General features: G+C 36.5%; 1 protein-coding gene, 1 long non-coding RNA gene and 1 pseudogene across 2 annotated transcripts; 2 read left to right on the top strand and 1 right to left on the bottom strand.

Annotated features, from left to right (window-relative positions):
* Nucleotides 1–2672: 2672 nt before the first annotated feature.
* On the top strand, nt 2673–6507 carry LOC117241381 (annotated as a pseudogene).
* Nucleotides 6508–8417: 1910 nt separating this feature from the next.
* On the top strand, nt 8418–9305 carry LOC117241382. Its single transcript, XR_004494970.1, has 2 exons — nt 8418–8823; nt 9024–9305. It is a non-coding gene; the product is annotated as an uncharacterized LOC117241382 (long non-coding RNA).
* Nucleotides 9306–10617: 1312 nt separating this feature from the next.
* LOC117241378 lies at nt 10618–14622 on the bottom strand. Its single transcript, XM_033507319.1, has 3 exons — nt 13341–14622; nt 10882–11048; nt 10618–10806 (listed from the first exon to the last, which is right to left on the bottom strand). The coding sequence occupies exons 1-3, from the start codon at nt 14620–14622 to the stop codon at nt 10618–10620; spliced, it is 1638 nt and encodes a 545-aa protein (XP_033363210.1).
* Nucleotides 14623–15236: the final 614 nt, after the last annotated feature.

Here is a 15236-nt window from a genome sequence, read left to right as displayed (position 1 = left end):
CGTCATTATTTAAATCATCCACCACAAATCCAAAAACAGAACAAGGAAAACAGAGAAAAGAACAAATAGAAAATTAAATTGCTAACATGTTTTTCTATAATAATATTTTAACATCAATATTGTAATACGCAATGTGAAAATGAAAAAATTGGAAGCAACCGAACTACGGATGAAACTAAATCACTTCGCTGCTTGTAAAGATAACTTTTAGTGTTATAAACATAAGTCAAGTAGCAAAGAGCATAAATTGAATTTACCCAAACTCTTCTTGAAATCTGACAAAATGATTCTTTATTTTGTCAAAAAAATCTTTACGTATTTTCCATTCCCATTCGTCGCTTTTTTCAGTGACGTGTTTATCGCTACGTCGAAACTCCGTCGGGTAGCAGTTAATTTCATTTAAAGTAGAAAACTATTCAGAAACGTGTATACGTTACACAGCAACAAACCAGTCACCCTGTTATTACCTCGTTCTCAACAGTTCAAATTTCAGGGACAACCGACTACTTAGTATCGACCCAGTACGTCATATTTACTCGCCAAAAGTATTGTAAACGAAAATTGTAACCAGACGTGCCGTTAGTAACTACCATTTTTCGCGAAACTTCTTTTTCATTTGGCGGAAATTTAAACAAACCCCGAAACACCGTGGCGTTTTGCAACTGTCTTTAATCCTTTAAGATAAAAAAGATTGACGCAAAATTTTGACGGGATGAAATTTCACGATATATTCAGGTGAAACGATGCGAAATTAGAGCGAAGCTTATAATGGGAATATAGTTTGCTTGTCTGTTGTCATAAAATGAGATATGCAGAATATATTAAAAAATAGAGTATATGTAATACGAAACTTTATATTATTCATGTTATTATGGACAAAATATCACAATATGTTCATATATTTAAATCTCATCCGAAAAAGATTATTGTATGTAGAACACAGTTTAACTGTATTTTGAATTCTTGTTTATCAGATCACAATTGATAAGTCGATATTAGGATGATTATCATCATTTGAAACAATTTTGTGACTGTTATTTGTCAATATACTTTATATCTTATGTACATTTTAAATATGGTACGCAAAATCGAAGTTGCAAGGAACATTAATAAAAATTCAATATTTCAATAACACCTTTCATGATTATAATTAAATATTTTTCAAAATGTCGCATCAATGTTACATCTAGCACCCCCTCCCCCACACACAAAAGTTTACCAATTTATAATATATGTACTAGTAGATTGACAAGTTACGATTTACAGATTATATAGAATTCTATTTTATGATTTTATAATTTTTCGTTAAATAGAATAATCAAATAACTTGCAATTAGTAAAATTTCATTTGTTTTATCGTCAAACTCGTGCAAGGGAACATATTAATGCTGGTAACTTTAGTGACTTGCAAAATTTCAATAGTGCAAAACAGGCCAGATATTCAATAGCAATTGGTTGCTATCCATATTTTCATCGGTCTTACAATAACCTTATGTTATCAATTATGAATTAAAAAGTTAATGAAATCACAACTCATCCAAGGCCAATGGTTATGACTTCTTTTCGAAGATCCATTGAAATCTCGAGTTTGTTGTTTGAGACATTCAGTTACCACAAAACAAAAACACCACTCTATTACAGCCAACGTAAACAAAAGATGACAGATTTTTCAAATTCTCGGACAACAAACACAGGCTTACACACTTACTGTTTTAAAGTCACAGTCTGTCGTTGAACTTTCGCCAAGTAACTTGATACGTACAGATACACGTCCCTCGAAATCAGTTTTCGACGAAAATATATACGTGACATGTTATGTTGCAACCGAACGTGAATTTCTCGCGGGAAATAGCCTGATATCGTTTATTTATGCGTCTCTCAAATACGAATTTTACTATACACTTCGTTTAAGACACGCCATTTTGCAAAACGATTATCGAAAGATTACTGCTTACATCGAGATCGAGAATAGATTCGCAGGAAGCTGGATGCCGCGATTTCTTCCCGCGCTTTACTTTCTTCCGAAGTTGTGATTGGTTGATTTCCTGCTGCCATATTCGGTTTCGCCGAGAATCGTGAACACGTACGCTGGAAGCAATGCGGGGTAATTATTTAATTTATTTCATAATATTATTTAACATATATCGTGAAAAGTTCTGAATATTCGGATTCTTCTGTTATCGTTTCATCGTGTGTTAGCATTATCAGCTCTCGGTATCGAATTGACAAACAGAATTTTTCTCATAGAAAGTGAGTCACATTAAGTATGTGTATATGTATAGTCGAAGCAATGCAATTAAAAATTTTTCTATTTTAATTGGAATTATTTATCACAGACATTTTACCGAGGATTCATTTTATAAATCTTATATATATGTGTGTAATCATATATGTGTGTATTCATATATATATATTATAAATTGGTTTATATATAATATAACCAATATATATATATATATATATAACCAATTTATAATATATATATGATTACACACACACACATATATATATACAAACAATAGAAATACTTTCGTGTGCTATTATACGTAGTTCGATAGTTTACATTTCACGGGCCCCGTGTTGCACCTGCGTCGGTTTCGTTCCTGTTTCCAACGTATAAGTGTAGCGTCAGTGATTCGCGTGACGCGACGCAACCTTCAACGTTTGTTTTTCTCCGTTTATGCGTTGTGTGTTCGTTTGAATGAAAACGTCGCGAGTGTTGTAACAAAAACCACGGAAAACAGAAGAAGAATACGGGAGCAAAAGGAATTCCAGGCTACAGCAGAATGCCCATTGCCCAACAGGGTTTCGTTCCATGGTATTTCAACGAGGTAAGCTACCTCTTTTAGTACGCTTCAAGGCGCCTCTTTCCAACCAATTAATTTGCGTCCAACACCATTTTAACTTCGTATACTCAGAGAAAATATCGTTCTTTTGTATTTTCTAACTCTGATCTATGTATAAATTTACTGCGACGGGTCATTTCTACGGATTAACGTATCTTATAAAAACGTTGCGTGAAATGTTAATAATATATAAGTCTTGAAACATTTGTACTAATTTCATAGAGGAACGTAGTTGGTACCTTCCGGGTGGCATATTGTATGCTTGTTACATGAACTTTCCAAATATCTTACAGTTAAATGGTTGGATTGTTTACTAGAATAAGCAACACAACATTGTTTTTGATTTATTGTGAATGAATTTATAGAATCATATTATTTTACACATATACACTATCGCGCAAAAGTATCCCAACATTTGATTACTTTTGATATTATGTTATTTAATTGCACAATCAAATTGATAGTATGTACCGATATATAATGATTACGATCTGTATTATTATCTTATTCCTATGATGTGGTTTTAACATAGGTCGTAACAAAACGGTCAAAAAATTCTTTATTCTCAGACTCTGTAGCCTGTAAGAAACGAATTAATTAATTAAGAATCTCGTTGTAACCTACAGGTTCGGAAAAGGCTGATAGGCTTTGGTCTACGTGGTGGTTGGGAATTTTCATTCGTTTCGAGTTCGCTTAGCTGATAAATAGTGAATGTGCATTTCTTCCAAAATAAAGAAGAAAGCGAAGTCGATAGAAACGTGGGTCAAATTTGAAATCATTTCTCGATTATGTGGAGGTTGATTAAACGCGTTGGTGTATATAGTGATGAGACGAGTTGATATTTGGTGTAGTCAAATGTATTTAAAACTATCGGCAGTACTCTTCTAACGATCTCCCTCTAACGAATTTAAATTCGACTTCGGTTGACGGTTGCGCGTAGCGGCGATATTGTTCTGTCCGGAGTTTGTTTATTATCAAGTTTCGTACCTCGAGACGGTATCAATGCCCCGAGGCAAAACAACAACATGAGTTACTCTCGATTCGCATCGTCCTATGACTCATATGCCGCTACAATATGCAATCGAATAAAGTGATAAATAGCTTGCAGATGTTTACGCGTCTCTGAAAATGTTAAAAGATATAACATGTTTAACGCGAAGTATTCGTGATAATATTCGCTGCAATTTGAAATATCTGCGTGCAGTCTCGTAGGTTTTGAATAAAAATTTATCTTTTATCGAAAGATACATACATGTTTTGGCCTATATATAGCTTTGTACTCTTGTAACCTAAAAGAGAAGTCGAAAAAAAGTGATGTTAACTCTTGCAGTAAAAAATTCATTTATGTCAATACTACATTTAGAAATGCACCAAGAGAAGCAAGACAAATTATTGACGAAACACAGGATAGTCATTTCCGATCCAAAAGAAAAACGCAACTAAAATAATATGTAGATAGCTATTAAGGCAATAAATAATAAAGTCATTGAAATGATCCATCATTTCAAACTAATATCGCTTCTCTTTACTTCAGAACTGCTATAAACATTTTAAATATCATTTATGTCTTGGTTCCCTTGCGAAGTTCTCGAAGAATTCGTCAAATGATGTCATGAACAATATAAATAATCGTAAAAAATCTATATTTGTGTTTAAAAAATAGGCGAATAAAGAGAAATAGGATAATCGAGACCGGTGAAAAAGGATCAACCAAAATCCCGCATCTGATACAAGCGGAAGAGAAATCAATTTCTATCATGTCGCACGGCGAACAAGAACGCAAATACGGAATCTTTTGTATAATACTACTCCAAACTCTGTTGAGTCGCAGTAATAATAATAATCGGGTGTTGACTTCTGCTCGTTTTTACTTGAAGTTTGCTCGTTACCTCTTTGAAATTTGGTGGATCGTTTTCTGTCGAAACCCGTTCCATCTGACGTTAAAATCAATAAAAACAATATTACGATAAAGACTTTTATCTCCATTGTTGTCAACTTCCGTCAAGTCTTCGTTTTCTGCTCGCTGAATATAATACGGATTCCCAAAAACTTTCTTCGTATGAAATTTTACTAATGTACATTTATCAAACATTGCACATTTTAAAATAGGTTATCATTATAAGATTAAAAAAAAATAGCTAAAAATATCTTGAAACAAAAGAAACCAATTTTGAAGTTTGTTAGCCCGGAAATGTCATGGTAGGAAGGTATACTTCGATATTACTTTTACTATCGATAGGCGTCGCCGTCGTTGCTGTTATCATATACGAGACACAACAAATCACGAAATTGACAAATCACCGGTGATCTCCTCGAGTCGCAGTTCGAACGTTTCACAAATAAGTTAAAGAATTAAACTTTAGATATAGTGGTAAAATTTATTGTATGAATCCAACAGAGTGACGGTTCAGGGTGTTATAACAAAGAGGTATAGAACGCTGATTTGGGAGACTTCTTGTACTGAGGTTTTAGTCCCTCTGAAGCGGTTATCGTCGGGTGTATATCAGAGGCGCCTATCCGTTGCTATCTGGTTATTGTTTCGATAGCTGTGGCATGTAGGATGTTTTGTCTACTCTATTAGTGCTTCTAAGCGTGTGATACTGTCGACGATTCGCCTGTGCATGATTATACATTGAGTAAACGGATAGCCTGAGTTGGAGTTTTGATGATTAGGATAATCGAAATAATTCATAGCCATGGTAATATTTTAACTAATTTATTTTGTTGTCTTTTATAGGCCACTGCAATGAGAAAGGAATTCCTGAAGCCAAAAAAAATGATACATCCAAATAGCAGAAAGTCTATCGCTATTACGAAAAAAGCCAAAAAGTAAATACAATTACTATTAAATTGTGTGATTTTGTTATGTACATTTCATTTATTTTATATGATTATATAATACTTTTGTGTACTAAAGAAGGAAATGGACAATGTGTTTTGTTTCAGAATATCAAATAGACAGAAGGCAGAAATGTCCCGCTTGATAAAACAGAATTCAATAGGAGAGAAAATATCATGGATCAGAAACAATATGATTCCAGGCGTGTGTCCCTATACTCCAGAGTTAACTGCAAGTTTGTTAGAAACGGAGGTAAAACAAAAATGTATACACATGATGACACAGAGATTGTACATTAAAGATGTGATTAGTTATAGTTCTATATTTGATCCAAAGGTATGTAGCAAGAAATGATGAAGCAATGGAAGAAATTACTATTAAAAGATCTATAGGTAGCAACAGGAGTAGACAGCATGCTAGGAGGGAACATATAATTAGAGTAGAAAGAACTAGGAGAATATCATACACGTGGAATAGGTAAAGAATTACAGTCAAATTTATTTTCAATATATCCTGATGTACAAACTCTCCTTTATTTTTCAGAAATTTCTGATATTTTAAATGCAACTCAGTGTGAAATGTTATTGAATTGGAATAATGAATTACAGTGTGTGAATAATTTTAAATTTATAAGGTTTGGCGAGAAAGATTTAAAGAAAGTATTAGAGCTAAGACAAAGAATAAAAATAAGCCATATTAGACTATCCAAATCTCTGTTAGCTATGCCTGTAAACAAGAAGAATTTATTAAGTAAGTCAATTGATTTAGATGAAAATAATCAATCGGCAGAATGTGTAATGGAAATAGAATAAATTCTGTAGATATATGTCTTTTTATCTTTCACCTCTATTTAAAAACAAGAAAACAGAAGAAAAGCGAACAGTTTCGTCCTTTTTTGTTTTCGAAATGCTAGAAACCGCATATCGTCTTGCTCTTATCTCCCACGAGAAACAGTCACGTCACAAGATACAAGAGTACGATAGAAGAGAAAAGAAAATGTTCGATCGTGAAATATACAACAAAACTGAAACATGTAGATGAATCACACGCACATCATTAATATTCTGCATCGTTTCTTCGCCTTTTCTTTTATTTTTTCGCTAGTTGCTCCATTATTTAAGAACGAAGATATAGCAATTATTCTCAAAATTGTACATTTCGAAATGGTAAGAAAATCAATAGTACAATGATAAATATACGATTTTAAAAACTTTTTAAATTTCTTACATACTTAGCATTAATCAAATAGCTTAGTATATAAAAGAGTGTACTTGTGTCGCATGTTATAAATGCAGCTGCGTTCGTTACAACAATTCCAATTCCAAGGAATTTCTCTCGAAGATCGCAGTGAAGAATTTGCTTTGTTAAATTATTACTGGTATACTTTGTCAACGTGTGATATATCGATATAATTTGTCAACCATCACTTTTAATAGCTTCTCGCTAATAAAAACATTTTGTAACTATTTAATAAGAAGCAGTATATTCTTAATTATTTAGAAATTTACTTAATGATGTTTAAAAATACGAATATGTTTAAAAATTATAATGTAAATATATATATTTCATTTCATGTTTTACTAATATATCTCTAATTTAGATTAAATATCTGAAACTTGAAAGAAACTTTTAAAACTTTCAACACATCGCATACGTTTCAAATTTAGTGCATAGTTCTTGGGTTACATTACCTTTGCTTTCCAAAGATTAATCTTAATATATGGATTTAATGCATTATACAATAACCTCTCTTTGTCAGAAAATTTTAGAAATTATCTATATGATCATAATCTTATTTCATGGTGGATATATTAGATTTGATGGACTATATCTTAATTTTATTTTATATTACTATTAGTAGAACAGTAAGTAGAAAGGTTACGTATATGCATTGTTACATAGTACGAATAAGCGTACAATTTTTTATATTTCGCTTGTAACAGCAATCTGTAATTCTGTAATTATCTGTCTTCACATAATACTTAAAATTCGCATTTTAAAATCATAATGAACAATGTGTTCATTCTGAAAATATTTGTTAAAATACAAGATTTTGTTAAAGAAATCATGTTTGTTGATGTACGCATATATACGTGTGCACTTTAGTGTTCAAATTCTTATAGTTATCTGGTTTGAAAATATTCAGTTCATAAGTTCGTAAAATGTAAGAAAATTTTTGCGGCGTTTGGTATTTCAATTTCTCGCGCGCATTGCATACAAACGAAGCCTCGTCGCCTCAGCCAATCAAGAATCGGCTAGGCTCACTTTTAGCGGGATACCACCATTCTACCGTCGAAGAGCGAGACTTTTTTCTGTTTCTTTCCATTGGTAGACTATTTGATCGTTTTTATTACCGGTGGCTTGTATCATAAACTTTTGAAACATAAGTTCGATATAAGTTTATTTAAATCTTTGATTTTGTTTCGTACAGTTCATTAATTGCAGGACTGAATAATGAAATAATTAGCATTCTATTCCATGCTTTTTCATACAGCAATGTTTAGTAACGTTTCATTTATGATGTCTATATATCTATATGTCTATATGTCATGTATATTTAAAAATTTCTCTAAAAAATACCAAAGTGGAATTAGACGTAATGAAATAAGAAATCATTACTTTTATGAGAGTTCAAATATCTTCAACGTTTTTTTATTTTAAATAATTTTTTCCTCGAGCTATACTACAAAATAAAGTTTTGAACAATTCGATAAAATAATTAGTATATTATCAATTGAAATTAAAATAAAAATTGAAATATCTCATATATTATATGAATTGTAAATTCTTGACGAGAACATCGTAGCGTCACTAAATCTTTGTCAACAACTTTTTGTTTTCACGAGAGCTCTACAATACCAGACACGTGTAAACACATATACAAAACGTATCCTTGAGTGTTCCAGGAATTTGACGAATCCTATTCGTGTATGTATGGATAGCCGACAACTCTAGCCCCCTACTCCTCCCTAACCCAAACTCGTCGGGTAAATCGCAGTATGGGATGTCAGTTTAGCGTAGACAATCAGAGGAATCAGACGTATGTTCATCCGTGTCATTTCGCGACAGGTGGCTTTGGCACTTTGGTAGACATTTTTCTACCGTTCAAACTCACACTATTGTTATTTTCATTTAATTGTACGTTTTTCTTCAATACTTCGTTGTAATCTATTATTTAATTACCTTTGTTTTTCCGACTGTCTTTTTGGTTGTCCCATTTGCCGGTAGCTCGTGCAATATGTTTTCGAAAAACAATTTGACCCTGATCATTGTTTCATTTTCAAATGATTTATTCTTTTTATACATTTGTTTTAATATTTCGCTCTTTTTTTGTGCAGATTACTATTATATGATACCGAGGGGAACTTTGATGTATTAGAAGGATGCTGTGAAATTCGAAAGGACGGGATGAAAGTCAAGAGGACACCATGGTGATTAACGATAAATTTGATAACTTTTCATCGAAATGTGATAATATTTGTTCACTTTTAGATTAACTCCATTTCTTATAAATATTTCGTGATATTATCGTAATTAATATCTAATATAACAAATTCTAAATTCACGGTTTATTAGAACACCAAGATGAAAAATGCAAGATTAAAGAAATTATTTTTTTCTTTCGAATATATTAAATTATATTTCCGAAGAAATTGAATAGATTGTTTAACATAAATTTAACATAGATTCTCTCGATTCTGTTTCATTTGAGTAAGAAATTCAAATAACTTTCTCATTTTGCTTCATTATTCGTAAATTGTCTGTAATATAATATGGACTATTAATTTCGTTTTTCTCAATAACTTTTATTACATTTGAGAAATTACGTTATCACAGACTAGTTAAAACAGTTTCTGCATATCGCGTTATTTTCGTATTGCGCAGCTTTGTTTAACGGGCAGAAAAAGTGCGCCATGTTGCATTAGAACGAAGTCAAGTAATGCATAAAATATTTGAAATTGTAATGGCGGACATTCTATTTGGCGGATAACTTTTACAAATCAATCGTATTATGCAATATTCATACATATATTTGACAATAATAAAAAATACTTTGAAAATATTTTAAATATACTAACGATATATTTTCTTTCGCATTTTTGGTATAATATTTATGTGTATATTTTCGTGCTCTTGATATGATATATGATTCTACCTATGGTAAATAAATAATAATTAATTCGTAGTTCTAAAAAAGCAGTATTTTCGTAAACAAACACTCGACAGAAAAAAGAAAAAAATTTCCTTTTCCTATCCCCTACCTCTAATAAAGTTTTCTTTCAGAATATTTTTATGTCCGCGCGCAATGCGGTCGGTAGAATCAGCGTTTGCTGCGTTAAATCACATTTAATATTGATTTAGAGCATAATAACTTTCATTAAATGTAATTATAATAATCAGACGCGAAATTAGGGTCTGTGTGTTCGCCGATTGTCAGTTGACATAACGGACGCGTTAGTCTATTATTATTTTTTTTTTTTTTCCTTCGTCAACAAAACAAAAGGAAACAAGATTAGTATCATTGTGATTAGCATTCAAAGTGCCAGTTGCATTCTGCGTGCTTTCAGTCGGGTCGTAATGACATGACGGACCATTCTCGATTTCACACCCAAATGGGTCTCATCCTTCGAATCGCACATACTCTCAAAGTTCGTTACATAACCAGCTTCGTAACACGATCGCTGTCAACACTAGACCGCCTCCAGCCTCGTGACATTGTCACTGTCGGTACTAGACCAGCTCCAGCTTCGTGACATCGTCGCTGTCGGTACTAGACCAGCTCCAACCTCGTGACATTGTCGCTGTCGGTACTAAACCAGCTCCACCCTCGTGACATTGTCGCTGTCGGTACTAAACCGGCTCCCAGCTTCGTGACATCGTCACTTCCAGTGCCTGACCGCACTGAACTCCATCCCATGGCCGCACCTGGGCTCATATAATTCTACGATCCGCTGGGATCGGGGTACTCACATCGCCATGGTCACTGTCCTCGTCATCACAACAGACATCCAACTCCGCAGGAATGCAACTATCCGGCATTTTCCTTAACCTGTCATGACTGTACTTGTATGACCTTTTCCCATCCAGTGTTTTCAAGGTATATCGGTCTCCTTCCAGGACCTCCGATATTACAAACGGACCCCTGAATTTTGGATCCAATTTTGTCTGGTTCCTTTCTTCATTTTGGCGTAGTACCAAATCACCGAGATTAAACCTAACTACTTTAGCTTTGGTTTTATCGAATCTCTCTTTGTCATACCTAGCACTAGTTTCCATCTCCTTTATTGCCTGTTGTCTTACACTGGAGATATCTATTTCTTTTTCCTCGATGTTATCAGGTAGTAATAAGTCATACGGTCTTGCTGCTCTCCCAATCAATAACTCTAAAGGACTCGATTTGGTTACGCGGTTGATGGTGCAATTCAAAGCCAATTGCATCTCCCCGATCGCGTCTTGCCATGAACGCCCGGTCGTTTCTACCGTTGTGAACATATTTTTTAACGTGCTCATAACACGTTCTACTTGCCCATTGGCCTTACTTGCACCGGTCGCGATCAAATGAACTTTGATTTGTTTGCTTGCACAGAATTCTTGAAATTCCCGGCCCGTGAAACATCTACCCTGATCTGCTATTATCCGACAGGGACTACCGAACAAAAACACGGCGGACTTAAGTGCCTTGATAACGCTAAGCGAATCCAATTTGCGTGTGTGATGTAAGTGCACGAATTTCGTAAAGGCATCGATCAAGACGACGACATACTCTTTCGAGTCATTCTTGTCACTCAGCTTGCCCGTTATGTCCATGTGCACCGTATGCCACGGTATGCCGGTCTTAGGTATAGGATGCAGTTCAGCCTGTATTTTACCTGAACTAGCCTTCGAAACTCTACAAGCATGGCAGTTCTCGACAAATTTGCGAACATACTTCGCCATTCCCTCGAACCAATAATACTGATAGAGCTTCTCGAGCGTTTTATCCCATCCTAAGTGCATAATTGACTGATGCACATGGTTGATGACGGACCATCTAAAACCTCTCGGAACAATGGGTAAGCAAAGGGTTCTGCCCTTTCGTTGTATTTTACGGTAAAGTGTACCGGATCGCAGTTCATAGGTATTCGCGATATCTTCCGCGAGCTCTTCGTTCTGTAATTTATTAACGATTTCGGAGATTTGCGGATCGCGACGTTGTTCCGCTAATAGCCAATCTTCGGAGATCTCGGCCAGATTAATCTCTTTCTCTGCGACCTTGTCTATCGTACGGCGATTCAAGTCTACGGGGTGTCGCGAAAAGAAATCTACGTGGGCCATTCGTTTACCCTCTCGATACATGATGTCAAAATCGAATGTTTGCAAATAAGCCCACCACCTATAAACCCGGTCGTTTAAGTTTACTTTGTTGCTGGAGGCTTTCAAAGAATTACAGTCGGTAACTACTAAGAATTTCCGTCCATGTAAGTAGTGTCGGAAATGCTTGACGGCGCTTACTACTGCTAGTGTCTCCAGTTCGTACGAATGATACTTAGATTCCGCGGGACTGGTCCTTTTACTATAATATTCGATGACTCTGTTTTCCTTTTCGACTTTATGCATTAAAATAGCTCCATACCCCTCCGAACTAGCGTCGGTATGTAGCTCTATGGGACGATTGGGATCAAATATCATTAACACCGGCGCGGCGGTCAGAACGGAAATTATCTGTTGTCTTATCTTTTCGTGCCTGTCCGTCCAAGTTATGTGCTTGTTACTAGAAGTGAGTGCGTACAAGGGTTTCATCACTTGTGAAAATTTAGGAATAAATTTTCGGAAGTAAGAGGCCAAACCTATGAACTGCCTAAGCTGTGTGACGGTCGACGGTGCAGGTAAAGAATTCAAAGCTTGTATTTTTCCCGGGTTTGGACGAACTTCTCCGTTACGAATTACATATCCCAAATAAAGTATCGACGTCTTCAGAAAAGAACATTTAGCGAAATTGAAAGAAAATCCGGCGTTTACGAGAGTGTTTAGTACAGTGTGCAACCTTTCTAGAGCTTGATCTATTGAGTCGGCGATTATTAGAACGTCGTCCAAATAAACAACGACATACGAATAAGCGAGGTCGCCTAAGGCCTTGAAAATGGCTCTCTGGAAAACGGCTGGTGCATTTTTCAACCCAAACGGCATCGTCACGTATTCGTATTGACCGTCGGGGGTAACGAACGCAGTATATTCCGTCGAGTTAGGATGAATGGGAATCTGGTGAAATCCGCTAGCCATGTCCAGGCTAATGAAGTATCTTGCACTCTGCAATCTCGCGATTTGGTCAGCAATAAGGGGTAAGGGATACCGATCCGCGACCGTATTTTTATTCAGCGCTCGAAAGTCTACACACAATCTGTCTGAGCCGTCCTTCTTCTTCACGAGTATCATAGGGCTCGCGAACGGCGAATTACTAGGTTTTACAATTTGTGCTTTAATTAATTCGTCTATTCTCTCGCGTACTATTCTTCGCTCTTCCTCGCTAAGCCTGTAAGGGCTTCTCTGCACGGTGACGTTGGGATCAATTAGCCGTATTTCCAACTGGCCCGTACTGACGCGAGTACGCGGGAAACCCGTAATGAATGATTCTTTAAATTTTTCGAGAACAGAGATTAATCGATCTTTATCGTTACCGATCACATCAGTGTCAACCTCGTTAATGTTGACCGCATCTTCCGCGACTTTACCACAAGCGTTAACGACCTTTGTTTTACAAATAACGAGGCTATTTTGCGTGATATTTACGTCGAATCCCTGGCTCAAAATCTCGCGACCAATCATGATGTCGTATTTTAGGTAATCGTCAGCAAGGACATGAAAAACTATCTCCAATGTAAGACCGTTAATACAAACAGTGGACAAAATCTGAAGTGTACTCTTAATACAAGTATTCTCGATCCCCCGCATCACTACCACATCGGTTATTCTTTTACCCGAAAATTTCGAGGCTAGGGACTCTTTGATTAACGAACACTCGGCCCCAGAATCAAAGTAAAATGGATACGACTCACCCAGATGGCTTAATCTACCAGCCGGAGCTTCCACTACACAGGAGTCGATCCGGCGTTCGTCAATGGAATCGCGGTTTCTTTTCCGCGATGATGGGCAATTAGGCGCGATATGTCCCTCCTCGTGGCATTTGAAGCAGGTCACCTTCGACGATGCGGCTGGTCGTTTTTCCTTCGGGTTTCGTATATCCTGCTCCTTCCCCGTTTGTGTTTGCAGGCGACACTCCGTTCTCCTATGTCCGTGAGCACCACAGCGGTAGCACTTAATCCGAGGAACTGATAGTCTGCTTCGTTTAGCTTCAGGTTCCGTTAGTGAATTTCTTGGCGAAAATGTTGGCTGATCGTTGTAAGGGAGAATCCTCATTTCATCATGAAATTGGTCCTCCGTCCTGATATTATTCGCGAGCGTTAGTCGCCGAAAGCGTCGATCTTGTGAACTCAGTATATAAAGGGCGAGGGCATTGATCACTTCGGGCATCGTTAGATCTTGCAACTTCATCTGCAGCATGGAGCGGAGGCGACTACCGTACGCTCCCGGGGATTCAGTCTCCGACGGTCGTTCTCTGGATATCCTTATTAACGCCGAAGCGGCTGTCTCTCTGCCACCAAAACGCGAAAGAAATTGTTCCTTAAACGTTGGCCAGGTAAGCTTTCCACCACGCACCATTTGTGAAAGCCAATGCGCAGCAGGACCCCTTAGGGCGCGATTTAGAGCGGAAAGTAACGCACTATCTTGCATCGGGTGGTCTTTCAAAATCAGATCAGTATGAGAGCACCACGCGGATGGATCGGCGTCCGCGCCTTCGGGGTCAAAACGTGGTAACGTTGCATCCTTAGATTCCGTACTCGGTCTTTGCTCCCCCGGTTTGTGCGCTAGCGTCTGAATTAACTCGCGCATAAGGACCATTTGCTCTTGCAGCACTTTAAACGGTTCTAATCCCACTTCTGATGTCGGATCACGATTCGAATTTTGGACGCGCGACGACTCTTCATGTGGACTAGCCATCGTTTCACAAAGCCGAGATTTTATTTACACGTATATACAGGTCTATCACTAAGCTTAACAAATAATAAGTACAACTAATAATAAGTCTAACAAACACTAAGCCTAATGAATAATACGATCTACGAATAATTAAATTAAATAATACTATTAGCAATGTTTGAGTTCAAACGAATCCACGGTCACCGGGATAACTCCTTACTAAGCGAAACTAACTTAGACGCAAATGCGATCGTCGAAAATGCTCGATGTATCACTCTCCACGGCAATCGCAAGAATGCCAGCCTCGTGGAGATTTTTCTCCCTGTACGATTGCATTTTGTTTTCTATACCCGTTTGGAAGCATCGAGAAGGTTCCAAACGCCGTTGCTAGGCACACCCGTTGGAAGCATCGAGAAAGTTCCAAACGCCGTTGCTAGGCAGTTTCTGCCTGGAGTTTTGATTACTAATACAATGTATGTCCCATTGCATCGGCACCTCCGGGGCAACATCACACGTGGCTAGGCCCGCTCTCGAGG

This window comes from Bombus vosnesenskii, unplaced genomic scaffold (genome assembly GCF_011952255.1).
Source record: "Bombus vosnesenskii isolate JDL3184/JDL3185 unplaced genomic scaffold, Bvos_JDL3184-5_v1.1 scf7180000015780, whole genome shotgun sequence".
NCBI lineage: Eukaryota > Metazoa > Arthropoda > Insecta > Hymenoptera > Apidae > Bombus > Bombus vosnesenskii.
The sequence above is the reverse complement of the archived record's forward strand: the minus strand, read 5'-3'. Positions and strand labels throughout refer to the sequence as shown.

What these genes read in the sequence shown, in the direction of transcription:
- LOC117241378 (XM_033507319.1), bottom strand. Translation starts at nt 14,622, where the DNA reads ATGGTCCTTATGCGCGAGTTAATTCAGACGCTAGCGCACAAACCGGGG. An exon ending in GGTTGACACTGATGTGATCG is followed by an intron (nt 11,049 to 13,340) that starts GTAACGATAAAG and finishes TTGGGAGAGCAG; the next exon opens with CAAGACCGTATGACTTATTA. An exon ending in GGTTTAATCTCGGTGATTTG is followed by an intron (nt 10,807 to 10,881) that starts GTACTACGCCAA and finishes GTAATATCGGAG; the next exon opens with GTCCTGGAAGGAGACCGATA.